General features: G+C 36.8%; 2 protein-coding genes across 3 annotated transcripts in view; one reads left to right on the plus strand and one right to left on the minus strand.

Annotated features, from left to right (window-relative positions):
- The window catches only part of PRELID2 (PRELI domain containing 2), a 1,077,378-nt gene that overhangs the window by 535,583 nt on the left and 514,014 nt on the right, over positions 1–27,781 (plus strand). The gene's annotated exons all lie outside the window — the stretch shown is intronic.
- The window catches only part of RBM27 (RNA binding motif protein 27), an 86,990-nt gene continuing 68,906 nt past the window's right edge, over positions 9,698–27,781 (minus strand). For both annotated transcript variants that reach the window (XM_050793992.1, XM_050793993.1), the window contains 3 exons: positions 27,561–27,752; positions 14,485–14,595; positions 9,698–12,981 (listed from right to left, as the gene is read on the minus strand). In XM_050793992.1, coding sequence (XP_050649949.1) covers positions 12,898–12,981; positions 14,485–14,595; positions 27,561–27,752 — 387 coding nt within the window. In that variant the 3' untranslated portion in view covers positions 9,698–12,897. The remainder of the gene's footprint in view (positions 12,982–14,484; positions 14,596–27,560; positions 27,753–27,781) is intronic.

Consider the following 27,781-nt stretch of genomic DNA (forward strand, 5'->3'; position numbering starts at 1 on the left):
CGAAGAGGGACTCCCTGTGAATTAAGCACGGTGCCCCTGGCTATCCCGGAGGAAATCAATGTGACCACGGCCTCCCTTCTTCTTAAAGGGGTATCCTGTGAAACCCCGTCTCTACTAAACATACAAAAAAACTAGCCGGGCATGGCGGCGGGCGCCTGTAGTCCCAGCTACTCGGGAGGCTGAGGCAGGAGAATGGCGTGAACCCGGGAGGCGGAGCTTGCAGTGAGCCAAGATCACGCCACTGCACTCCAGCCTGGGCGACAGAGAGAGACTCCGTCTCAAAAAAAAAAGGGGGAGGGGGGAAGGGTGGGTATCCTTTGCTGTGGGGAATGGGATTTAAAAAAAAAGGTTTACAATTTTATGAATAGAGAGATGATGTCCTAAGGAAGTATAAAATTGAGATATAAAAACAGCCTCATAGAAAAGTCTTTCTCTGAGAAACTATTTGCAAACTATGTATCCAACGAAGGACTAGTACCTAGAATATACGAGGAACTCAAAAAAATCACCAAAAGAAACCACAAATAATCCCACTAAAAAGTGGGCAAAGCGGCCGGGTGCGGTGGCTCACACCTGTAATCCCAGCACTTTGGGAGGCCGAGGCGGGCAGGTCACTTGAAGTCAGGAGTTGGAGACAAGCCTGGCCAATATGGCAAAACCGCGTCTCTAACAAAAATATAAAAAATTAGCCGGGTGTTGTGGCGCGGCACCTGTAATCCCAGCTACTTGGGAGGCTGAAGCAGGAGAATAGTTTGAAACGGGAGGTGGAGGTTGCAGTGAGCTGAGATCACACCACTGCACTCCAGCCTGAGAGACAGAGCGAGACTCCATCTCAAAAAAAAAAAAAAAGAAAGAAAGAAAAACCAAGTGGGCAAAGGTGGCCAGGCGTGGTCGCTCACGCCTGTAATCGTAGCACTTTGGGAGGCTTAGATGGGCAGATCACTTGCTGCCAAGGAGTTTGAGAACAGCCTGGCCAACATGGTGAAACCCCATCTCTACTTTACTTAATAATTTAAAATAAATGTATAAAAATAATTAAAAATTTTTAAAGTAAGTAAAGGATATGAATAGACGTTTCTCAAAAGAAGATATACGAATGTCCAACACACATGAAAAAAACGCTTAACACCACTAATTATTAGGGAACTGCAAATTAAAACCACAGTGAGATACCATACCACCTTACTCCTGCAAGAATAGCCATGATTAAAAAGTTAAAAAACAATAGATGTGGCGTGGATGTAGGGAAACAGGAATGCTTATACACTGCTAGTAGGAACGTAAATTACTACAATCTTGATGGAAAACAGTGTGAAGATTCTTTAAAGAACTAAAAGTAGATCTTTAAAGAGCTAAAAAGTGGATCTAACAGTTGATCCAGTAATCCCCACTGCTGGGTATCCCAAGGAAAAGAAGTCATTTATATGAAAAAGGCATTTGCATACATATGTTTATAGCAGCACAATTTGCAATTGCAAAGATACGGAACCAATCTAAGCACCCATTGACTAAAGAGCTGATAAAGAAAATGTGCCGTAAATACACCATGGAATACTATTCAGCCCTGAAAAAGAATGAAATAATGTCTTTTGCAGCAACTTGGATGGAGCTAGAGGCCATTATTCTAAATGAAGCAACACAAGAGTGGAAAACCGAAAACCTTATGTGCTCACTTATAAGTGGGAGCTAAGCTATGAGTACGCAAAGGCATACAGAGTGATATAATGGACTTTAGAGACTCAGAAGGGGGAGGGTGGTGGGGGTTAGGGATAAAAAACTACATATTAGGTACAATGTACACTACTCAGGTGATTGGTGCACGAAAATTTCAGAATTCACTACTATAGAATTCATCCATGTAACAAAATCCAAGTGTACCCCAAAAGCTATTGAAATTTTTTAAAGGGAAAAAAATACCAATCTAATAATAAAAAAAAAAGTAAGTAAAGTCTCCCTCTGGTCACTTTAATAGTGTGGCATGTTAGAAGGGAAGAGGGGAAACAAGCACAGATTCATCATTTCCAGACAAAAAGTGTGTCTAGTTTCTATTTGCGTGTTTAAAACATTTTTGTCTTCCAGGGTGTTCAATAAATCAATATGCTTGCTTAAATGGTTATAATAGAACTCACTAAAAAAAGAAATGTTTAATCGTTTTAATAACGATTATTTTCACAGTGTGTATCATTTGAATACTTTTGTAAAAGTTACAAGATGAAGAAAATGACAGCTTGCTTTTTTTTTTCTGCCTTTTATCCAGAAACACAAAGTCCACGAATGACTTGTGAAGTTATTTCACATACTTTGTACTAATGATATATCTATTCAATAGCTATTCTAGTGTCCCCCAAACAAATCTATTCTATATACAAAACAGTTTCATCAGTTTTTCTATTTGAATTGTTTTCCTTTGGCCACACCCTATAACATAATTCATTGGCCAGCTTTTTTACACAAGTATACACATTTTACAAATTTTTTTTTTTTCTTCTGTCTCCCAGGCTGGAGTGCAATGGTGCGATCTTGGCTCACTGCAATCTCTGCCTCCTGGGTTCAAGCAATTCTCCTGCCTCAGCCTCCTGAGTTGCTGGGATTACAGACGTGCGCAGCCATGCCAGGTTAATTTTTGTATTTTTAATAGAGACAGGGATTCATCATGTTGGCCAGGCTGGTCTCCAACTCCTGACCTTAAGCGATCCCACCGCCTTGGCCTCCCAAAGTGCTGGGATTACAGGCATGAGCCACCGTGCCCAGCCACAGAATAGTTAAGGAAATATCTCATTTTCTATAACTAAGGGATTCACACTAAAGGATTTAATGGGCTGAAGCAGATCATGTAACAGACAACAGAACAGCCAGTAAGGGTCATTCTGAAGTGACTCTCTTAAATAAACACCCAGAACAAAGAGCCCAATACTAGGGAAGTGTTTATGCTTTTATGTGGTATGAGGAAAACTAGAAAGAAAGGATTCTTATTAAGAAAGTGAGCCCCTTCTACCATCTTGGGAAGTGATTTGTAAGACTGTTAAAACATGCTTTGACACACCTCATGACTACATGTAATGTGTACTTACAACTGATACGGATTAGAAAATGTCGTCACCTATAGCTGTCTTTATCTAGTTGATTATCATGGTATACAGTATTATAGAAATACAGAGGTGCCAACTCAGGTATGCAGTATACCTTTCTCTTTTCTTCAACATTGCTTACACATTTATTTAGGTGGTTCCACAAGATTTAATAACCAAGGTAGAAAATTCAATTGCAGTTGAAAATAACTCGAGACCATTTGACGAAGCTTAGATCTGCTGATAGTGATGTACATTTCACAAAATACTTTCAGTGAACTCCCATTTAATGTTCATTGCAACCCTGTGAACATTAAATGGGTACTAATATTATAATGTTCATTTTATATGAGTAAACTGAGTCTTCTAAAGACTAAGAAGATCAGGGGCAGAGACTATACCTGTGATGCTAGTGCTTTGGGGGGCTGAGGCAGGAGGATTGCTTGAGCAAGGAAGTTCAGGCTACAATGAGCCATGATAGCACCACTGCACTCCCACCAGGCAGCTTGGATGAGAGAGAGAGACCTTGTCTCCAAAGAAATGAAACAAACAAAACAAAACAAAACAAAAAAAGACTAAACCCTGTTCACAGCTCACACAAGTAGCAAGAATTGAGATGTGAGCACAGTATCAAGCAATGGTAAAAAGCCCCATTTTGATGTCAGACATAACGTGGTTTTAACTGTTGGCTTTGCTTTGAGACCATAGGTGACACAACTGCTCTATGCCCAAGTTTCCTCTTGTACAAAAAAAGAAAAATAATAGTATACTTCAGAGTATACTTCAGAATAATAATGTTTAAGAAACTTTCTACAAAGAGTAGATGAAACTTCTTTGACATACTTGGGGGCCTCAGGAGACCACACAGCACCATTCTATTGAGATGACTCCAAATAATTTTCACATGAATGGCTAGAGTGCAGAAATGTATAATTTATTAGGATTTAAATAAATCAGGGAGAAAAGTGCTTTAAAGTTATTGGTAGAAAATTTTCAGAAAATAAAGTTATAATTCTAAGAAACTAAGTTTCTACGTATAAAATTCTTCCTTCCCTATATTTAACATTTCAAAGCAAAATATGCTGAAAAACTCTTTAATAACATGCATTTTTTTAAGCATTCGATCACAGTAAAAGTTTTAAAAACACACATGACATACTTCTGGAATCTTCACAGAGGAAAAAAAACACACGACATAATCCAATTTTATTTTTAGGGTGAAATACCTGTCTTAAAACATGTGCTGTGTGGCCAGCAGAATGTTATAATCATTCTCTTTTGTCTCAGCAATTTTCCTGATACAATTATCATATTGGAAATATTCCCTAATGCTACAAAGTTTGTCAAGAATATAAGACTTTTTCATTGAACCTCTTAGAACATGCCTAGTTTTCTCATGGGCTGTCAAAGAACAAAAAGTCCCCTCTTCTTCAAGGCCACTTACATCTTTTTCTTTTTTCAGATGACTATTACCATAACAACTACAAGTCAATAAACATTTCAAAGTTCTCCAAATAGCAAAAATTAGAAATTCGTAAAGATTTGGAATGATCTAAGAAATGTGAACATGTAAAAAAACAACTCCCCAAACAGAACAATGACATGAACATCAGTTTTATTCACTGAGAATAATTCTTTTTAAAAATCTATGGCATAAACATAACTATAAACGAACACTGCTATTCTCAGCACTTTTTGTCTAGAAAATTCAGTGTTCTATATGAAAACATCATTAAATTAAAGCATGTAAACTTATTTATGTACAACATGATTTTTTTAATGTGAAGGTTAAAAGGAAAAAGACACGAGAAATATTGAAAAACACAAAGAATCAAGGTAGAAATACTGCAAGATTATCATAATTCAATTTGTCACAGGGAAAACATTTAAAATTGAAAACAACACAGGTTATGATATAGCTAAATTATTGTGAATGTATCAAATTGGCTGGCTGTATATTGTGGAGGTCACAGAAAATTACTACTTTAAAATGTTCCCCCACAAATTAACATAAATAAGCTGTTCTCTGTGGTTTCCAATATGCTACCTAAAAACACAGTGTTGCTCCCCAAGGGAGTCTGGTTCCAATCCAAGGCAGATGAGAAAGATGGAGCCAGAATGGCAGCGTTTGACAGACACTAATAAAAAAGACCAGTGACATTCTACAGACTTGGCAATATTCCGTTTTATTAGAAGCAGTGGAGCACAGAGGTTAAGAACTTGAGCTCTGGGGTCAGACCTGTGTTCAAATGCTGACTCCACCACTACAGGTTGTGTGACCTCAGGAAGGCAAATTTATCTCTCTGAAACTGTTTTCGAAGCTGAATAAGGTGGTAAGAACACCTTCCTCAAAGGCTATGGTAAGCACAGAATGTAGGCAAACGACTCACTCCACTAATTGGGTCACAGTCTGCATTCAGTCCATGGGTTATTTCTTCAAAGTGAGTTTAAAATTATCAATCAGGTTAATTCAAAGTATTTGTTTGGTACCATGGTATTATAAGAAAGTCAGGTTTTATTGCTTAAGGAATTCCAAAAGAAAAGTACATAGACAAGGGGGTAGAAATACTGAAATGTGTAACTCATAACTCCATGATGAGTTCTGATTTCACTACTTTGCAGACTTAATGGTTTTCTCCTTTGCATTTCTGAATATATGGGAATATTCTTATGGACATGTCCCCAGTCTTTCTTTTCGCACTTTAGAAACTGGGAAAGGTCAGACATGTAAAGAGACAAGTGACACACTTGCTCAAGAGTAAGAAAAGTGGCAAAGACAGTTAGTTATGTTTTATATAGGGCTTATCTATTTCTTATATTTCTTATAAACTTATAGGGATATGTTTGAAAAAGGTGAAATTCAGTGGCACGTTAGAATATACATTTTTTTTTTAAGGTATCAAAATTGGTTCGTTTTAAATTGTTGATGGCTAAGGTGAACTCTAAGTGCAAAATTTAATTCAAAGCCAAATAATCTCTTACAGATTTATAGCCCTTAAAGAGTTGTAGTTGTGGGCCAGGCACAGCGGCTCACGTCCTGTAATCCCAGCACTTTGGGAGGCCGTGGCGGGTGGATCACGAGATCAGGAGTTGGAGACCAGCCTGGCCAATATGGTGAAACCCCGTCTCTACAAAAATACAAAAATTAGCCGGCGTGGTGGCACGTGTCTGTAGTCCCAGCTACACGGGAGGCTGAGGCAGGAGAATCGCTTGAACCTGGGAGGTGGAGGTTGCAGTGAGCTGAAATTGCGCCACTGACTCCAGCCTGAGCCACAGAGCAAGACTCCATCTCAAAAAAAAAAAAAAAAAAAAAAAACTGTAGTTTTATGGACTTCACAGCTTTTCAAAAAATATACAAATAATTACTGCAGTGATTTGAATTGCATAAAATGTAGCACCAATATATCAATATTCCCATTCCCTTCCCAAGACAAGTAATGACAAAAATATAAAACCGTAGGCAAGCTTAAAAAGTCACTGAGAAGTTGTCTACTTTAAAAATTAAAAACTACAAAATACTCTTCAAGAAAAAACATCAAGTAAAAAAAAAAAAAAAAGGAAAAACAGAAGTAGTAACATTTTATATTCAAAATAGTTTCTACAATGTCACGGCAAGGAAGACAATGACTTTAAAATGCGCTCCATCATGCAACTCAATAGGCTAATTTTCCAAACTGTAATTTTGAAAGCCAAATAGTGGGAACCTGACAAGATTTTTATCTAATAGGATGAAAATATCAGGTGCATATTGGGTAGGTATTGTTTTGTAAACTTTCGTTTTGTGTGTGTATACTGGGTTCCAATGCAAAATGTGTCTCATTTTGAGTTGCTGTGAAAAAAGATTCAGTCCCTGCTCCAAGACTAAAGTTTGCCTTTTGGAGCCCCCTGCAGGCTCTAAATGTTAATAATGTAAATCCTAAAGTAAATAAATAGCCCTTCTGTTGGAGGGTGGTTCAGAAATTACCATTCAATAATTTATGCAGGAATACATGTTTACATAGATAAATAGGCAGCATTTGGTCTAAGAACTCAAACTGACTATGTGAGTAGTCTCAATCTTGAAGCGAAATTATCCTCAAGAAAAAATTAATTTGGCAAGGTCTGTATTAGGCCTTACTAATTAAATTTAAAATTAGAAGAAATATATCAATACCTCACAATAATAGAAGTCTGGAGGCAAACTAAGAAGTAAAATCGCAAGGACTTTAGGAAACTATTAATAAGACACTCATCTTTATAAGGTTTTTACAAAAGAGTGTTAACAATTTAATCAACAGAAACGGCTAAGTGCTGAGAAGGCTTGTTTCCGCCCCTATACTTGCCTTCAAAGAATACAGTAAATTACAATTTTGAACAATCAAGTGCTAAACCTGAACTCCAACTCTACATATTATTTTAAGAACTAGTAGGTCACCACATCAAACTAGTAAAACTATGAAGTTGGCTGGGGGTAGTAGCTCAAGCCTGTAATCCCAGCACTTTGGGAGGTCAAGGTTAGAGGATCACTTAAGGTCAGGAGTTCAAGACTAGCGTGGCCAACACAGTGAAACCTTGTCTCTACCAAAAATACAAAAATTAGCCAAGATTGTGCCACTGCACTCCAATCTGGGCAACATAACAAGACTCTGTCTCAAAAACAACAAAAAACAAAAAATACTTCTATGTAGTGGTTAGAAAACTGAAGTGGAAGTGAGGTCAGAAATTCAGGCTTATCTTTATCTAAAACAAGCTAAGGGGTCTTCTTTCCTTGCTGCTCTTTCACAAAAGATAATTTAATATAAATGCAAAGACAAAGTAACAGCAATGTTAATCATGCTTATGTTAATGAACACCACCACCACCACCACCACAATAAGAAATGCTTGCAGAAGCTTAAGAGTAGATGCAAACACAAATAACTCACAATCTTCAAACACTATTCTGACCTTGATTTCACCCTGTATCAAATTGCCTATCTTAGAATGCTGGAATGGTTTAGTTAACCTAAGGTCAACTGCAGAACAGGGAAGAGGCCAAATGGTAGATGATCCTGTTGAAAGGAGAGATCTTGGCAATAAAATCAATTTAGCATAAATGAAGGTGATTCATAATACAAGCAGTAGCAGTAGATTGCCTTTTTTTTTTTTTTCTTTTCTGGGTCAGTTTTGGTTGGTCTTTCAAATTAGGTCTTTGAGACTAAAAATGAACATAAAATGAGCAGCTCTACACAGCAAGGTAATGTTGGTCCATTTAGTCTAAAGCAACCCAATCATCCAATATCCCCACATGTTGATAAACACAATTGTATCTATGTTTACAGTAACATATCTAGATCCAGATTTGATTGTATGCTGGGGCTTATGATTCAAAATTTATCTTTGGCTTTAGTACAATTTACTTCAAAATCAGTAAAAATATCACATAAAATCATTAATTTCTGTTAATGAAAGCTCTGTTTTAGTAAAACATTTGATTTGTTCAATAGATGTAACTATGTTCAGAATTATGCCTCCTCCCTCCAAAAAAGTCCCAAAACTAATGTTTATTGTAAATATATTTAGGATTAATTATGATCTATTCAAAGCAATGGTGACAAACAGCTTATTTGCTATTTACATAATATATAAAATAAATTTTATTTGAAAAGAATGAAAATAAACTTTACTCTCGTTCTTTGAGTATTTTCTTGTATAAGCTGAAATTTAAAGAATGCTCCTTCTTAAACAATGCATAATCATTGGAAGGGGAATTTTATAATAGCATTTTTTTAAATGGTAAAACAAAGTGATACACTTCCCTTCTCTTTCTCATCACCACCCAGTCCTTAGTACATAAGATCACTACCTACTCCTGTTTGTCCCTTACAAATCTTCGTCACATTCAGAACTGATTTATCTTTAAATCATCTCTTGTAGGTGTTTTTTCCCTTCTCCTATTCTACTTAAGGAAAATGTCCCTCCTACAATTGGCAGGCATAATGAATATCCTCAAGACAACATTAAAATAATTGCTTTCATGAAACTGTTTTGTGCTTTTTATCTGGGATACCTAAGAACCATCCATGAACAAAATAATGTGGCTATCAAAGGTTACTTACAAGTAGCATTTTAGGCCGGGCGCGGTGGCTCAAGCCTGTAATCCCAGCACTTTGGGAGGCCGAGACGGGCGGATCACAAGGTCAGGAGATCGAGACCATCCTGGCTAACACGGCGAAACCCCGTCTCTACTAAAAACACAAAAAATTAGCCGGGCGAGGTGGCGGCACCTGTGGTCCCAGCTACTCGGGAGGCTGAGGCAGGAGAATGGCGGGAACCCGGGAGGCGGAGCTTGCAGTGAGCTGAGATCTGGCCACTGCACTCCAGCCTGGGCGACAGAGTGAGACTCCGTCTCAAAAAAAAAAAAAAAAAAAAAAAAAAAACAAGTAGCATTTTAATACCTTCTCTTTCATTCTCCAGGTTACTCTGTTGAGAAAGTTATCCTACTTAATATTTAATAGCCAGTGACTTCAAACCCAACTTCATATTGAATGACATTCTCTCGTTTATGAACACAACATAAAACACACATACATGGCCACTACTCACCCACTCTCACAAGCAAGCATACACACACATTTTCTTTCTTTCCAGAACAAGCCAGAATTACAGCTCTTTTGGTGATTGTTATAATTTTTGGAATGGTTCATAAATTTTCCAAATTCTTTTAAATTTGTATTACTTTCATCTTTTTTTCTTTTTTTTTCCAATTGTGAACCATTCCATATTGCATCTTTATTGCAAAAGTCAACATGCTTCTTAGAAATTCAGATTGTAATTGATAAAACAAACATTACATATATGAATTTAAATGTATAAACAGTTAGAAATTCAACAATATCTCCTATTATACTATTACACAAGATCACAATTTTGTAAAAACTATAATACAGGCATACTATACATCAAGAGGAACCACTATTCCTTTTCACATGATTTTTTTCTTTTTTGAAAAAAATGACTCATCACCAAGGACTCTTTTCACCTTAACAGGACTGCTTTCCAATTTATCATCTTAGCTGGTAACAATATTTCTTCAATGTTATACAATGAAATTGAGGGAAATTTTGCAATACTTGGGGTTACCTTTTTATCTTGGACAGTAATCCAGTAGTATATCAGGCTGACCTAATCAACTGGTGGCTATTATTGATACATATAAATGATGTCATACACATTAAGAGGAACAGAATTTGCCTTAGATGCTGTATGTTATTTCTGTAAATAAAGATGCCAAGAAAACATGTATGGCAGTTATTCACTTTTAAGTGAAATTCTAACAGCTGAAGATTCGATGGTGGAAGTAAAATATCCCAAAGGGGGCAGGGGATATATATAAACTATTTTACGCTAACCTTAAGTGTTCCAATATTATAATTAACTCACTTTAAATTCATCTTTGAGTCAAACATGTTTTAAAATTCTTTGAAAGCATACTTTTAAAGTATTTTTAGTCCTGTTTAAGGTGTACTGAAAACTTTTATAGAAAGGGCCTCAAATCTTACTGAAAAAACTGTTTTTCACTTTAACACATCTCTTTTTTATCCTCTGCCCCCAATACTAAAAAGTCAAATTTTCAACTTTTTACTGATAAGATGTTCATTTTGAGGTCAAAAAAATCATATGAAAAGGAATCTCATTCTGTTGAACTGTCAATCTACTGAAATTTTTCTTACAGTTCCATTTATTTACTGTAATTTTCAGTTTCCAAATACAAAAATACAACAATTCTTATTGAAATCTATACGCTGGTAGTTTTAGTACACAAAAAGAAAAAAAAAAAAACAAAACACCCAAACAAATTATTTACAAAATTATACAGTTTAAGAAAAAACTTTGTACAAAAAATATATAAATCCTTTGTTCCCTCTATCACGATTAAACTGTCAGGACTCAAAATATTCACCACAATGAATCTTTCAAAATATATACCGACTGAGCCACAGACATCAAGAAAAATTTCATTAGAGATGATGGAGGAGTAAGGAGCAAGATTGTGTACTCTAGATACACCATTCTAATGTTTTCCTTCTTTTATAAGCTTATTTTACCTTCAGTGTTACTAGAAATATAACAATAACCTAGAAAGAGGAAGTCCTTATTATTATGAAAGAAAATTATATGAACTTAAAAAGGACCCTGGTTTGACACATCAGTCCAGGAAAACACGTAGAAGAATAAAGATTATCAGAACATGGGATTTAACTTCTTATAGCTAAGTAAATCTAGAATCCTGATGGTTTTAAGTTCTTGAGTGAATAGTTTCTATTTTGAGAAATAGTCTTTACCTCAGCAAACAAAATCTTTGACATAGTGGTCACCAAGAACCTTTTGGAGCCAACAGGAGGTTTCAATTTTTCATACCACACATATATAAAAACAAAGATGTGTATATCCTTGAAAAAGTGATGGCCTATGTACATTAATCATTTTATTTTCCCAGGGGTCAGTACAGTGTAGTGTTGCTCCTCTGCTTTTCCATCTAACATTCAGAACACGAGGACATAAATTTACATATATATTTTACTTAACAGATACTCTACTCTATACAGTGTACAGTAAAAATGCACACAGGAAACTCTACTGAGGGATGCATATGTTCATGGATAGCAACAAACTACAAAATTATGAAAAAATAAGGTCATCTGATCAAAGTCATATATGACTCCCATTTATTACTAGCATACTCAGCCCTCAACCCCCCCCTCCCACCCACCTCCCACCCCCAGTCACCTCACTATCATGGTTTTAATTTAGGAAAAGAATTTCAGACATTTTAAAACCCTTCTGTGTAACTATAACTGAACTGAAGCTTCAAAAGAGGGAGAAAAAAAAAAAAGCTGGTGATTCTCTTCTCCCCAAAATCCTTTCATCATTCTCATCAAAACATCACTTATTTATCCAGGTACTGGTTTGAACCTTTTATTGGAGACTGCCTGCGGTTGCCCAAATGAACCATTTATATCAATGATGACGTAAGTCAGGCCTATTAATAGAAAGGCAAGAGGAAGAAAAGGGGGATGAGAAAGGGGCAATAGGTGAAAGCCTTTTACATTCTGAATTATAAAAATTTTTAAAAAGACCAGCCGAACCAGCGCTCACTAAATAGCAAAGCAAACTAAGAATCAGTAGCTGGAAAAGTCCAGGAGTTCATATGACAAGAGAATGGAAATACTATAGAGCTAGCTACCATTGCTGTAGCATTTAAGAACACACAGTTTGTTGTGATTTTCACTGAAATAGTACTACCACACATAAAAACCATGAAAAACAAATTTAGACTGAATACAAATTGGGCTCCTCCAAAGTAAAAAAAAAAAATTAAAATTAACATATTTTTCTTCCAAGACCACTCTTGAAAGCAAAAGGGTATTTTAATTACAAATATTTCCTACTGTCTGATGACCCATCCATAATAACTGAGAGTTAAAAGATTACAGGTGATTTTGACATTTAATTAAACTTTATCAGTAGATTATAATCCAAAATAAAATTTCTGAACACCCTGTCATTTACATCATAATCCAACACCAATAGCAACAAAAAAAAGGTGGTGTGGAAAATAAGGCTCTAGAGATTATCCATGTCATTGCTGTGGATCTTCACAACTGTGTAAAAGTCACTAGGCCTTTGGTGCTTTAATATCATGTACAGTTATGAGATGTGTTTAAATAGCAAACTTGCTGTTCTTGAACCTACTGTGTTGAAAAGAAAAATAAAAAAAATTTTTTTGGCTCATTGACTTCTTTTAAATAATTTTTAAAAGTTGTTCTTCTAAACAATATTCCTAAAAATTATACAGCTAGCATCAGATTTCATCTTCGCCATGAGCGAGACTCATATTCATCTTCATCTTCATCGTCATCATCAGGCAAAAACAAATCTGAGGTTTCTGTTTCCTGAAGAAAGAGAGGTTAAAATCTGTTTAGTGGCACAAGAATGGTAAGTAAAATGCTTTTTACGCCAAAGGACAAACAGAGTAGTATATAAAGCCCAGGCTAGATTTCATAAGGGATGCATGCAGGAGTATCTTTCAGGGCAAAAAAAAAAAAAAAAAAAAAAAAACCCCAAAATATTTTTGTAAATGAATATAAATTCTTCTCCCCTGCTAATTTTGCTACTTTTAATAGGAGATTTCTACTCTAACATCATCAGGAAAATAATGTGGACATTTAGTACAGAAAATTAAAGACTATGAGATACATTTCTGATAAATTAAAATTAATTTTATTCTATTAAAAATTAGGAAAATAGGCCGCCGCGGGCATCTGACAAAACACACCAAGTTCGTGCGGGACATGATTCGGGATGGGTGCGGCTTTGCCCCATACGAGCGGCGTGCCATGGAGTTACTGAAGGTCTCCAAGGACAAACGGGCCCTCAAACGTATCAAGAAAAGGGTGGGGACACACATCCGCACCAAGAGGAAGCGGGAGGAGCTGAGCAACGTATTGGCCGCCCTGAGGAAAGCTGCTGCCAAGAAAGACTGAGCCCCCTCCCCTGCCCTCTCCCTGAAATAAAGAACAGCTTAACAGAAAAAAAAAAAGAATTAGGAAAATAAATGACCAAACACCTAAATATTTGTTTTTATATCCATCCAATCGTTTGTGAGAGGTGAATATACTAGCTTCCCCATGACACTGATATTCCAAATCTTACATAAAAATCTAAAATCTTAGACAAAGTAGATGTATCTGCAAACACTACCCAAATATCATGACTTTTTTTTTTCTTTTAATCTGGGGAAATTTCTGCTTTTGCTGTGTAAAATTACCCATATAGTGAGAAGACACTTGATCAAACTATAAATGCTAGGCATCTTTTAAAACCAAGATTGTCATATAAATCAGGAAAACCTCACAATGTAGCCTAAGTGTTCACTAAATAAACTAATGATAAATAACAGAAGTAAAAAAGCAAAATAAATTCTCATATATTTTAAGAAGTTGATTATTCAGTACTTTTGTTATTGAGGTCTTTAGTTTTCCAATTCTTTCCTCTATGTTCAATTTCTGCACACTCATTTTAACTAATTGTACACAGAAGGAAAATAAGAAACTCAAATCTATTACTATGGAACTTGAATAAAAAAAAGAGAAACCAACCAATTAAAGCTTAATTTGTTTATGTAATCTCTGACTTTATTCATCAGAATAAAAATTTCTAAAGCCCAAATAAATCCAATATAAATGTAAATAAAAAAGAACAGTCTTTCCTATACCAGAAGAAAATAATCCCCAAGACAGCTTTTTATGTCTCTAGACCTGTTTTAATTCTCTAATAAACATCGAAACTGGTCTTAACCCAGTATTTATTTTTAAATTTATACTATTTAATACCATAAAAAATACACAATTGAAAAGTGATCTAATTCAACTCTTATTTCCAACCATTAAATTTACCTCCTCCTTGACTTCTTCTTCTTCAGTCTCAGTGGATATAGATGGTACCTTGGGCTTGTGCCATGATATCTGTAGCCGACGGTCTTTAAATTTTGGCCCTTGGTTTGCAGCCTAAAATATATATTAGAAGAACATACAAGTTTGCACTCCAATTACTAATGATTTTTGCAAATTCTGTGTTATTTAAAAAGTATAATATAGGGCAGGGGAGAAATCTGTTAAGGTGGCTCTACAATCTCCAATGAGAGCTAAAAAACAAAATAAAGTCCCTTTTAATTAGAGCAACTATATATTCTGGTTTGCCTAGGATAACCCATGGTTTATATCTGCGTTAGGTACATGTTAGCATCTGTTTTGGTTGAAGTAATACTTTTTTTTCTAAGTACAGTTGCTCTACTTACAGAAGTCATGATGAGGACAAGAAATATTCTTAATACATGTATTGACTTTTGGCTTTGATATCTACATACATAGACTCAAACCTTAGAAATAAGTAATTTTTTTAAAGGTGAATCATCTGCTTATTCATCTCACTGCATCTCTTACAGCCCCACCTATGTTTGATAAAGTTCTTCCTATTTCCAATTCTGAAATGCTATACATTAATAAGCACCTCCCAGCTCATCTATGCATTCAGTAAACATTAAATACACCTAATAATATCCTAACTCACAAAACTGCTCCGTTTCAAATGTGTTACTTGGTACTAATTTTTAAACATTTTTTTCTCCCCAGCAAATTCCAATAAGGGAAAGCAAATTTTAAAGACAAAGCAACACAGACAAGGGAACAGGGATCCAAAGTTTCAAAAAAGTAAAAGCTTAGCCATCCCTAAAGCTTTTCTATCAAAGGTCCTCATTTATAGAACTGAGGGTTCTGAAAAACATAACAGAAGAGACTCTTTTTTATTTGGGCTTTCATTCTAGTCTATCTAGCAAAAATCATTGTTAAACCTCTTGAAGCATTTGCCAAATGTTTCCATAAAACACTTGGAGCATAGCATGGTGTGAATGTACATTAGGGCAGACTCATAAATCCATTACTGCCTGCACAGACTTCATCCTGTGTTCTAAGAGAAAAATTCCCACCATTCCTTGCAGGGTCTAAATGCTTATAACCTAACACAAAACATTATGACTCATGGGACATACCAAACTGATGTATCAAAATAGCCCTACCAAATATATATATGTACCTTTTCTTTTCTTTTTGAGACAGAGTCTTGCTCTGATTCCCAGGCTGGAATGCAGTGGGAAGATCACACTCACTGCAGCCTTGACTCCCTGAGTCCACGTGATCCTCCCACTTCAGCCTCCCAAGTAGCTGAGACCACAGGCATGCATCACCTCACCTGGCTAATTTTTTTAGTTTTATAGACGGGGTCTCCCTATGTTGCCCAGGCGGGTCTCAAACTCTTAGGCTCAAGCAATTCTCCCATCTCAGCCTCCCAAAGTGTTGGGATTACAGGCATGAGCCACAGCACCTGGTCTATATTTACCATCTTTTAAAAATCAGGTAATGTATGTAATAGAGATCCTTTACCCTTCCTCTATCCTTTAACACACAGCCCAATTACAGAGAGGCTTTCCCTGCTTGTTTTGTTCATTTCTATATTATTTGAATTTCTAAATAAAAATGCATTACTTTTATAATCAGAAAAAGTAATAAAGATTTTTAAATCTGTAATAACCGTGTTGCTCTCCAAAGAGGATAAGAGCTCTGTCCTCCAAAAGGAATAAGGCATTAAATGTATTGCATACACATTATTAAAGGAAGAACCAGAAATGTATATGCAGTCTGAAATTAAGAAAAATTTCTACTATCTAACTTAACAAATCAAATCAGCAATTAGAATAAAGATATGACGCTACCAAGTTAAGAATTCTCATACACAAATGGTGAGAACCTCAAACTGATTCTAAACTGGTAAGAATCTAAAACTGATGGGGTTCACTCCGCAATTCCACATACAGTCATCACTTGGTGTTTCTGGGGGACTGGTTCCAGGACTCTCTGTGAATACCAAAATCCATGAATGCTCAAGTCATTTACATAAAATAGTGTAGTATTAGCATATAACCTACACACATTCTCCCATATACTTTGAATCCTCTCTAGATTACTTATAATACCTAATACAATGTAAATGCTATGTAAATAGTTGTTATACTATATTGTTTAGGGAATAAAGACAAAAAATGTACATGCTCAGTACAGATGCAACCATTCATTTTTTTCCTAATATTTTTGATCCAAAATTGGTTTAATCCATGGAGGTGAAACCCACACATATGAAGGTCCAACTGTATATCCAAGAGAAATGTGTGTACATGTGTAGTTAAAAACATGTATAAGATAGCAACACTGCTTACAAAAGCCACAAAGTAGAAATAACCCAAATATCCATCAATAAGATATGAGGCTGGGCACGGCAGCTGGCACCTGTAACCCTAACACTTTGGGAGGCCGAGGTAGGCGGATCACCTGAGGTCAGGAGTTCAAGACCAGCCTGGCCAACATGGAGAAACCCCATCTCTACTAAAAATACAAAAATTAGCCAGGTGTAGGGGTGCATGCCCATAATCCCAGCTACTCATGAGGCTGAGGCAGGAGAATCGCTTGAACCCAGGAGGCAGAAGTTGCCGTGAGCCGAGATCGCGCCACTGCGATCCAGCCTGGGCAACAGAGTGAGACTCCATCTCAAAAAAAAAAGAGGATGAAAAATAAACTGTAGTATATTGATGCAACTATTATATAGTAATAAAAATGGCAAATTAATGTTACATGTAAAAACATGAATAAGTCTCACAAACATTAAACAGAAGAAGCCAAGCACAAAAGAATACACACTGTGTGATTCCATTTATATAACATTTTAAAAACAAGCAGAATACTACTGTAATATTTAGGAATGCTCATTTAGGTGATAAAACTACAGTCAATTCTCATTACGTGCAGTAGTTACGTTCTAAAAAGTTGATGCAAACATTTAATTGGCAAATACTGAGCCACTAATCATAGGGGAAATAGAATTAGATTCTTACGAGCCTCTAGAGCAACCTTGTCCAACCTGAGGCCCACGGGCCACATATGGCCCAGGATGGCTTTGAATGCAGCCCAACACAAATTTCGTAAACTTTCTTAAAACACTATGAGATTTTTACTTTTTTCCGCTCATCAGTTATCATTAGTGTTAGTGTATTTTATGTGTGACCCAAGACAATTCTTGTTCTTCCAATGTGGCCCAGGGAAGCCAAAAGACTGGACATCCCTGCCTTAGAGGGTCACAACATTTTTGTCAGCTTATCAACACATACTTTGGTTTTATGTGTTTCCGTTGACAGACATCTTATTTAATACGTATTACTGATTCATTAACATTGAACTCATGGCCAAAAGCACTGACTTATGCCTGAACAAAGCTTAACTAACACATGTATCTTTGTAAGGCACATCACAGCCTTGCACTTAGGAACACTAGACAGGACTTTAGAACTACATTCAGGGGCCATTTAAAATAAAACAGTGTAATCACGAAGAAAACAAAAAAAATTGAGAAAAATGTGGCACTAAATAGACTGCAAAGGCCGGGCATGGTGGCTCATGCCTGTCATCCTAGCACTTTAGGAGGTTGATGTCAGGAGTTTGAGACCAGCCTGGCCAACATGTGAAACCTCGTCTCTGCTAAAAAATACAAAAATTAGTGTGGTGGTGGGCGCCTGTAATCCCAGCTACTAGGGAGGCTGAGGCAGGAGAATCACTTGAACCCGGGAGACGAAGGTTGCAGTGAGCCAAGATCGCGCCACTGCACTCCAGCCTGGGAGACAGAGCGACACTCTGTCTCAAAAATAAAAAATAAATGAATAATAAAATAAATAGACTGCAAAAGGGGCATTTGTTTACAGTATAAAAGCTTAAACAAGAAGGCATAGCGCCACCTTATTTCTATCTCAGCTGAAAACGGGCACATGAGGGGACTGGCAACTGTGTGTATGTCTGAGAACGACCACGAAAGCAGAAGTACTGATTTTGGGGTTACAAATAAATTTCAGCGAGTAGATGAACTGGCAAATATGGAATCTGAAAATAATAAGGATTGACTGTATAAAGAAAGCAAGGTGTTCATCATAAAGTGAGGCTAACGGTTACTGCTCTGAGAAGGAGAGAAGGTAGATAGAGGCTGGGAGAAGCAACAAAGGGGATTGGGGTATTGGAAATGTTCTATTTCTTGACCTGAGGAATAGTATATTAGGTATTTGTCTTCTGATAAATCACTGAACTGTATGTTTATGATCAGTTTAGTTGGTTTTTATAAACTTTTTTAGGTGACTATAGGTATAACCTTTAAAAATTTTAAGGAAATAGGCTGGCTGCGGTGGCTTATGCCTATAATCCCAGCCCTTTGAGGCTGAGGCAGGTGGATCACCTGAGTTCAGGAGTTTGAGACCAGCCTGGCCAACATGGTGAAACCTCATCTCTACTAAAAACACAAAAATTAGCCGGGCGTGGTGGCGCATGCCTATAATCCCAGCTACTCGGGAGGCAAAGACAGGAGAATCCCTGAACCTGGGAGGTGGAAGATGCAGAGGGTTGAGATTGCACCACTGCACTCCAGCCTGGGTGACACGTGACTTGAGACTCTGTCTCCAAAAAAAAAAAAAAATTAAAGAAATATCAGATAGCTAAGATTTTTATGTGAAAAAGGCAAGGTTTGGAACACAGCCCTGTATTTATAATATGATCACATTTTGGTAAATGTTTTTAAAGTAAGAAGCTTTATATATGTATTCTTACATACATAGTATTTTTCTATAAAGATACCTAAGAATAGTGACTATCTTTTAAGAATGGACAAAGATGAATAAAAGGGAGATTTTAGTTTTATTAGTCATACTTTTTTTTTTTTTGGGAGACAGAGTCTTGCTCCATTGCCCAGGCTGGAGTGCAGTGGCGCAATCTGGGTTCACTCCAACCTCCACTTCCCGGGCTCAAGCAATTCTCATGCCTCAGCCTCCCGAGTAGCTGTGACTACAGGCAGATGCCACCACATCCGGCTAATTTTTGTATTTTTTGTAGAGACAGGGTTTTGCCATGTTGTTCAAGCTGTTCTCGAACTCCTGAGGTAATGTGATCCACCTGCCTCGGCCTCCCAAAGTGCTGTGATTATAGGCATGAGCCACCATACCCAGCCCTAGTCATCCTTTTAACCATTTGCATATATTATATTTTTATAAGGTTTTTTTTTTTTTTTGAGACAGAGTCTCGCTCTGTCTCCCAGGCTAGAGTGCAGTGGTGCCATCTCGGCTCACTACAACTTCCACCTCCCAGGTTTAAGCGATTCTCCTGCCTCAGCCTCCTGAGTAGCTGGGACTACAGGCGCATGCCACCATGCCTGGCTAATTTTTTGTATTCTTAGTAGAGACGGGGCTTCACTGTGTTAGCCAGGATGGTCTCAATCTCCTGACCTCGTGATCTACCCACCTCGGCCTCCCAAAGTGCTGGGATTACAGGCACGAGCCACCGCACCCGGCCCTAAAAAGTACTTTTTCAAAAAATCTAGGATTAATCTCTTAACATATCTGTTACTTATTAAAGTACCTAATTGTTCTACACATACATATATATTCTCTCATATACACATCTAAATATGGTTTAAAATGATAAAATATTGGGAAAAAATGGGATGTCCATCAATATACGGCAGTTCAAATGTAGTACGATACATCTGTGCGATGAAATACCACGCAGTCATTAAAAAGAACGAAGCAACACCACATGCACTAGCATAGAACAATCTAGCAGTCTAATATATATGAAGTAAAAAGTACATATGGCAAAAGGGTGTTGTATAACATGTTACCATTTTTATAAAAGAGAGAACAAATAATATATATATATAGAGAGAGAGTATCTTTAAGCAGATATATGAGAAACTGGTAACAATAATTGTCCACAGGGAGTGAAATTGAGTGACTGGAGGTAGAAGGGAATCTTATTTTTCATTGTATACACTTTTACTCCTTTTTCATTTTGTTTATATGTCTTGGCCAAGGAAATAATTCAAATAAAAAAATATATATGTGAATATGAGATCAACTATATATACCATAAATTAAAAATTATATGCATATTAGGGTTCTTGGTAGAAGCTGCTCTAAGAGAAATTCATGTAGTCCAGTCATTTTCCCAGATTAGAAATTGACGCCCAATCTATGCTAGTCATCATATATCAATCAACTGACTGACAGATAAAAAAACAAACTTCAAGTCTATATGAGGGAGAGCAAACAGGTACTCTCATCCAATGTCACTACAAGTATAAATTAGTACAACAGTCTAAAGGGTTATTTGGTGAGCTGTACCAAAATTTCAATGCCTGCCTTTGATCCAGTTATCTCCTTCCTAGGAATCTACCTAAAGCAGTGGTTCTCAATTGGAGACATCACTCTAGCAGGTATTTTGGTAGTCACAGTGACTGAGAAGCACTTATTGGCAATTAATAGGTGGTAGCCAGGGGTGCCAGAAGTTTTACAATGTGCAGCACTGTCCCACATAATGAAAAATTATCGGCCAGGCATGGTGGCTCACGCCTGTGATCCCAACACTTAGGGAGGCTGAGGCGGGCGGATCACGAGGTCAGGAGATCGAGATCATCCTGGCTAACACAGTGAAACCCTGTCTCTACTAAATATACAAAAAATTAGCCAGGGGTGGTGGCGGGCAACTGTAGTCCCAGCTACTCAGGAGGGTGAGGCAGGAGAATGGCGTGAACCCGGGAGGCGGAGGTTGCAGTGAGCCGAGATCATGCCACTGCACTCCAGCCTGGGTGACAGAGCAAGACTCCGTCTCAAAAAAAAAAAAAAAAGAAAGAAAAATTATCCCAGTAAATATGCCAAATCTAACACGATGTATATAACATTGTTCATAATAGTGAAATAGTAAACAACCTACCTAATTCATCAATAGGGAGTTGTACATAAAAATTATGGCATATTCTTACAATAGAATGCCTTTAAATAAGACAAATGTATACCTATATTCATAAACATGAACAATTCTCCATGATACACTACGGATGAAAAAACAAACTCCAAAACAGCATAGGTAGTATGTATACGTATGACAGATACAGGTGCTAGAAAGATGTTCATAAAAATGTAATTGATAAGATTTCAAATTCGTTGTGCCTTCTCCTTTATAATCTGTATTGTTTGAATGTTTTAAAAGCATCATCTTTGTAAAGAAATTTTCAAAATTAAGGGAAAAAAATTAAGGCAGTTTAGAGTTTCAATGTCTTTATGGGTCATAGAATTACTATTGCCATATTTCACTCCTAGAACTAGCTACGAAAATTATATTTTCACCTGAAGAATCCTGATCACAGTAAAGCGTGCAGAAAAGGTAAACTCCTGATCACTTGTGACAGATAACAACAGTAAAGGGTCATGGCTCACAAATCACCTATATTATCTTTTAATTTTTAAGTTGTTTTGTAAAGATAGGGTCTCACTATGATGCCCAGGTTGGTGCTGAACTTCTGGGTTCAAGCAATCCTCCCACCTCAGCCTCCCAAAGTGCTGGGATTACAGGCAGGTGCCACTACGCCAGGCCTACATTACTCTTTTAACAAGGTCTGATGAAGGGCAATCAATGAAGCACTATCTAAAAAACTTTCTCCACATGTTAAATACAAAGAAAAGGCTAATTTTTGTTGTGGAAAGCACAAAAGAAAACTATTTGCCTAACTATAAGGTATCATTTCCATGTACAGTAACATTCTCAAATATATTTTTCATATACTTGGAAGGTGGGGGGAAATCCCTGTCTAGAGAGGCTGTGGGGAAAAGCTAACTATGTGCGAAGTCTTTAGTAATTAAAGCAGAAATACTCAGTTGCCTTATATGAAGTTTCAGGAATGGCAGGAGTGAGAAATTAGAGGTTTTATCCAGTAAGAATATAAAAATTATAACAAATTATATAAATATTGTGGGAGCACAGGTTCTAAACAGTACTTTAGAGATAAACCTCTTTCTTAAGACTCAAAGGGACTTCTGGCTAAAGATGGGGAACTGACCATCTGTGGTATGCAATTTCATACCCTTCCCCAGACCCCCACTGAAATGACAGTAGAATAATTTATTTTTTTAAGGTATAAATTTGTAAGAAAAAAATAAAACACAACAAGGTCAAAAAAAATGGAGCGGTGGGAAGCAGAAAGACTAATGGGAAGTCAATATATAATGCTTAAAATTTAAAAATCAAGAAGTAACAGTAAAAACAGGAATTTAAAAAAAGAGAAAAAAACTGGCCAGGTGCAGTGGCTCAGGCCTGTAATCCCAACACTTTGGGAGGTCAAGGCAAGAGGAAAAAAGCCTAATAAAAGGCAACATGGTAGGATAGAAGAGAAATATGTAAATATGAGCAGCTGAATTTCTGAATGGATCAATCCTAAAACCTAACTTTAGACTTCTTCAAAAGAAGGAAAAATTCAAAATTCTTAGTTAAATGAGCCATACTACTTGAAAAATATCAAAGTACAGTCTATATATTCCAAATATTTAGAAAAAATAACTTTTCCTTTTGTATCTAGCCGAACCTCCCTTCAACAGGGATGAAGGAATGTACTTTAGTTTTTGTCCCATCTGTGCCCTTGGCAAGGCTGTTAAAATTTTCAACTTCGGAATTAAACTTCAATTATAAATATTTAACATTAACTTCATTAAGATATTAAAAATCTTAAGATTTCTGTGAAAAAAAAGATATATAAATAAAGATTCTTCTATTAAACAATTCTTTCTGGGCCAGGCACAGTGGCTCATGCCTGTAATCCTCACACTTTGGGAGGCTGAGGCAGTGGATCACCTGAGGTCAGTAGTTTCAGACCAGGTTGGCCAACATGGTGAAACCCGTCTCTACTAAAAAATACAAAAAAAATTAGCCAGGAGGTATACACGCCTGTAATCCCAACTACTCTAGAGACTGAGGCAGGTGAATCACTTGAACCCAGGAGGCAGAGACTGCAGGGAGTCGAGATCACACCACTGCACTCCAACCTGGGCGACAGAGCAAGACTTCCTCTCAAAAAAAAAAAAAAAAAAAAAAAAAACAATTAGAAAGTTCTTTCTGGATTCACTGATTTTGATCTTTAAAATATATAAAATTAGGCCGGGCGCAGTGGCTCAAGCCTGTAATCCCAGCACTTTGGGAGGCCGAGACGGGCGGATCACGAGGTCAGGAGATCGAGACCATCCTGGCTAACATGGTGAAACCCCGTCTCCACTAAAAAAAATACAAAAAAACTAGCCAGGCAAGGTGGCGGGCGTCTGTAGTCCCAGTTACTCAGGAGGCTGAGGCAGGAGAATGGCGTAAACCCGGGAGGCGGAGCTTGCAGTGAGCTGAGATCCGGCCATTGCACTCCAGCCTGGGCGACAGAGCGAGACTTCGTCTCAAAAAAAAAAAAAATATATATATATATATATATAAAATTATATTTATATATTTCAATTAATTATGTTTAACTTAAATATTTGATATATAAAGTAATATAATAACATACTAGGGGTCTGCATACTACAGCCCTCAGGATAAATGTAGCCCAGCACCCTGTTTTTAATGACCTAGGAGCTAAGAATGGTTTTTACATTTTTGAAAAGGTTATTAAACGAAAAAAATGTTCATCCACTGAAGTACAAAGAAGAAAAAAAAAAGAAAAAGAACTAGAAAGGAAAGAGGAAGAGAGGGAAGAGCAGGTGAAAAAGAGAAGACAATGTATTTACTATCTAGTCCTTCAGAGAAGAAGTGTGCTGATCTCTGATACATATTATTAATATATTTATATATTAATGTATGTTTTTATGCTGTTATATATACAATGTATTTACTATCTAGTCCTTCAGAGAAGAAGTGTGCTGATCTCTGATACATATTAATATATTTATATATTAATGTATGTTTTTATGCTGTTATATATATAACCTGCACTATAAATTAAATATTCTATGTATTTTAAATTTGTATATGCTTTAATCTATATATACCTTTCATGTATGTACCTGGGACCAAAAAGATCAAGATCAACCAATATCCGCAAATTTGGTTTTAAAATACACAACATAAAACACTGATGCTTCATCCCAAAAGTGAATGTGAAGTAAAAAGTCTGATTTTAAAAGTAGTTTGCATTGGCCGGGCACAGTGGCTCATACCTGTAATCCCAGCACTTTGGGAGGCCAAGGCGGCCAGCGGGCAGATCACTGGAGGCTAGGAGTTTGAGACCAGCCTGGCCAACATGGCAAAACCCCATCTCTAGTAAAAATATAGAAAAATTAGCTAGGTGTGGTCATGCATGCCTATAGTCTCAGCTACTCAGGAGGCTGAGGCACGAGAATCGCTTGAACCCAGGAGGCAGTGGTTTGCAGTGAGCTAAGATTGTGCCACTACACTCCAGTCTGGGTGACAGATGGAGACTGTCACAAAAAAAAAAAAAAAAAAAAAAAAGATAACTACCTATTTAAAAAAAAAAAAAAAGGAGTATGTGTTCCTCAGGAACTATGGAAAATAGAGACGTGCTAATACTACTACCACTAAAAATACAAAAATTAGCCCGGTGTGATGACTAATACCTGTAATTCCAGCTACTCAGGAGGCTAAGGCAGGAGAATCGCTTGAACCCAGGAGGTGGAGGTTGCAATAAGCCAAGATTGCGCCATTGCACTCCAGCCTGGGCAACAAGAGCAAAACTCTGTCTCAAAAAAAAAATAAATAAATACGTTTTTAAAGGCAGCAAAACACTGTCAAACATTTACACGGTTATCATTTTTCACTATTACATGCACTATAATGAGCATATTTATAGCTGCCATTTGCATACAACCATAACCCACTTATGGTAAGTTCTTAGACTATTGAAGAGCAAACTCTGAAGGACTCCAGAATTCGATTCCGAATAACTTCATTAAAATCCATCCATCATTTTTTCATATAGATACGGCTCACCCATGATCCTTTCATAATCATTAAGAATAGAAGAATATTTAAAATACAGATTTTACCTTGGCCTCTGTGAGATACAAAAGACCTTGAAGAACAGTTACCTTTTATGTTTGCTAACTCTATTCACAATAATGCCTAAGCATATGTATTTCTGTATTTCAAAGAAAGCATACTATATTGCCCAAGTAGTTATTATTAGGGAAGCGTGCTCCTCGTACTCAAGACCCTATCTGATAGCACGCTATCAAACAAGAAAACAAAAGAGCCATCCAAACCAAAGGAAGTGTTTTGTTCCTAAGTTACCTCATCTGCCTTAGCTTTGCTTGCTCTTTTCCTAAGTGTCAAGACATAACCACATCTGCCAACTGAATGCCACACTGCAGACTTGTCAGGTACATGTACATAAAAATTGGTTATTATTAGATGCTTTAGAATGGTTCTACTTTTCAGAAGGAAAGAGATCCATTTGAGCATGACTTCTGGGTTAAATTTTAAACATCTACATATAGTCTCCAGTGACCACAGGAATGAACATGTAGCTGTCTTCCTAGTAAGATTAACTATTTTTTGTAACTGAAACTTTCTGCAATGAGTCAAATTTGTAGAAATTCTGCTTCACATAATCCAATATCACCTCACCAGAACTGGTATTCGTTCTACATGACCAATTTATTTGGCAAGGAGATTTTAATTTTATAAACTAAACCTTAAAAGACAAAAATCAACATTCGGGCAGCCTTCACAAAAATACCCTGCACTTGTATAGTGCTTCGCCATCCTCTTTACTCCTCAAGAAGTCACTTGGAGCTATCCTCCCACTTTACAAAAACGGCAAATAAGGGTTACACCAGGGAAAGAACTGGGTCAAGAGTGAACCATTCATAACCCAGAGGACATTCAAATGTGGAATGTCCTTTTCATAACAGCCTATCTTCCCCAAGAATCAGGGTGAAACAAGGTTAATGGGCATCAAACTAATAAGAACACTTGAAGTGAAGCCTTGCTCTTTATGATTTCCCTCACTATCTTTAATATTTTTTGTTTTCTTTTTGAGATGGAGTTTCGCTATTGTGGCCCAGGCTGGAGTGCAATGGCACTCTCTCAGCTCACTGCAACCTCTGCCTCCCAAGTTCAAGCAATTCTTCTCCCTCAGCTTCCCAAGTAGCTGGGATTACAGGTGCATACCACCACACACAGCTAATTTTCGTATTTTTAGTAGAGATGGGGTTTCATCATGTTGACCAGGCTGGTCTCAAACTCCTGACTGACCTCAGGTCATCCACCTGCCTCAGCCTCCCAAAGTGCTGGGATAACAGGCATGAGCCACTGTCCTGGGCCATCTTTAACATTTAATAGGGCTAAAAATATTTCCTCTCAAAAGAGTTGTTTGAGGAATAGGGAACCTAGTTATCTTGGTTCCACTATTTATTAATTATATGATTGCTGTTGACATTTTAAGTTGTGGTGTTCACATCTGTTGTACACATAGGATTTCACATGTATACCGTTTTACATGTATTTCACATTTATACAGTCATTTAAAATTAAATGCGATCATGTATGAAAATGTTCTAGCACAAATAATGCTCAATAAAATATTTACTGAATGAATGAGTGCCTGGAAAGAGTATATACTGCATATGTCCAAAACAGTAAAGACATTTGCCTGTAGCAAATCTATTTGCATGTTTGCCTAAAAGTAAGGGGTTGTCACTACATACAGAATATAACTAAATATACCTGTTATCCTAATAAATTCTTTCTTTGAATTTTGCCTCTATCCCAGACTGTTTCACTATTAACTGTAAATACCTGGTAAGCCATGTAATAAACCTAAAACAAGCATTAAGTATAGCTTTGAAACAACTTGTCACTACAAATGCACTTAAGTGGAGTATTATGGAATCAAAAGCAAGAGCTGCTTCTTGACTTTTAAATATATTAAATAGGCATTTGGTAGTATTCATGTTTTTTACAACTGATTTTTCTAATCTACAAAACATTTGACATTTATACACACTGCAGCAAGGAAAATGATGAACACAGTGTTTTTAGAGTTAGCATTTGCTGTTTTAAAAACTTACTGAGAAATGTTGAAGCAAGTCTTCTTTTTCTTCCTCAATGAATCCTCCAACTGTTAGTGCTTTGGGGCGATGGTCCACCACCATGTGATTTAGTGAGCCCCTTCCTCTTCCTCCACGCCCTCGGCCTCTTCCTCGACCTTGAGAGGACATGGTCTTTCCTCGACCCACAGGTAAAATACCTAACCGTGCAGCCTGAATAACAACAAAAAGTAGAATGCAGC

Source organism: Macaca thibetana, chromosome 6 (genome assembly GCF_024542745.1).
Source record: "Macaca thibetana thibetana isolate TM-01 chromosome 6, ASM2454274v1, whole genome shotgun sequence".
Taxonomy (NCBI): Eukaryota; Metazoa; Chordata; class Mammalia; order Primates; family Cercopithecidae; genus Macaca; species Macaca thibetana.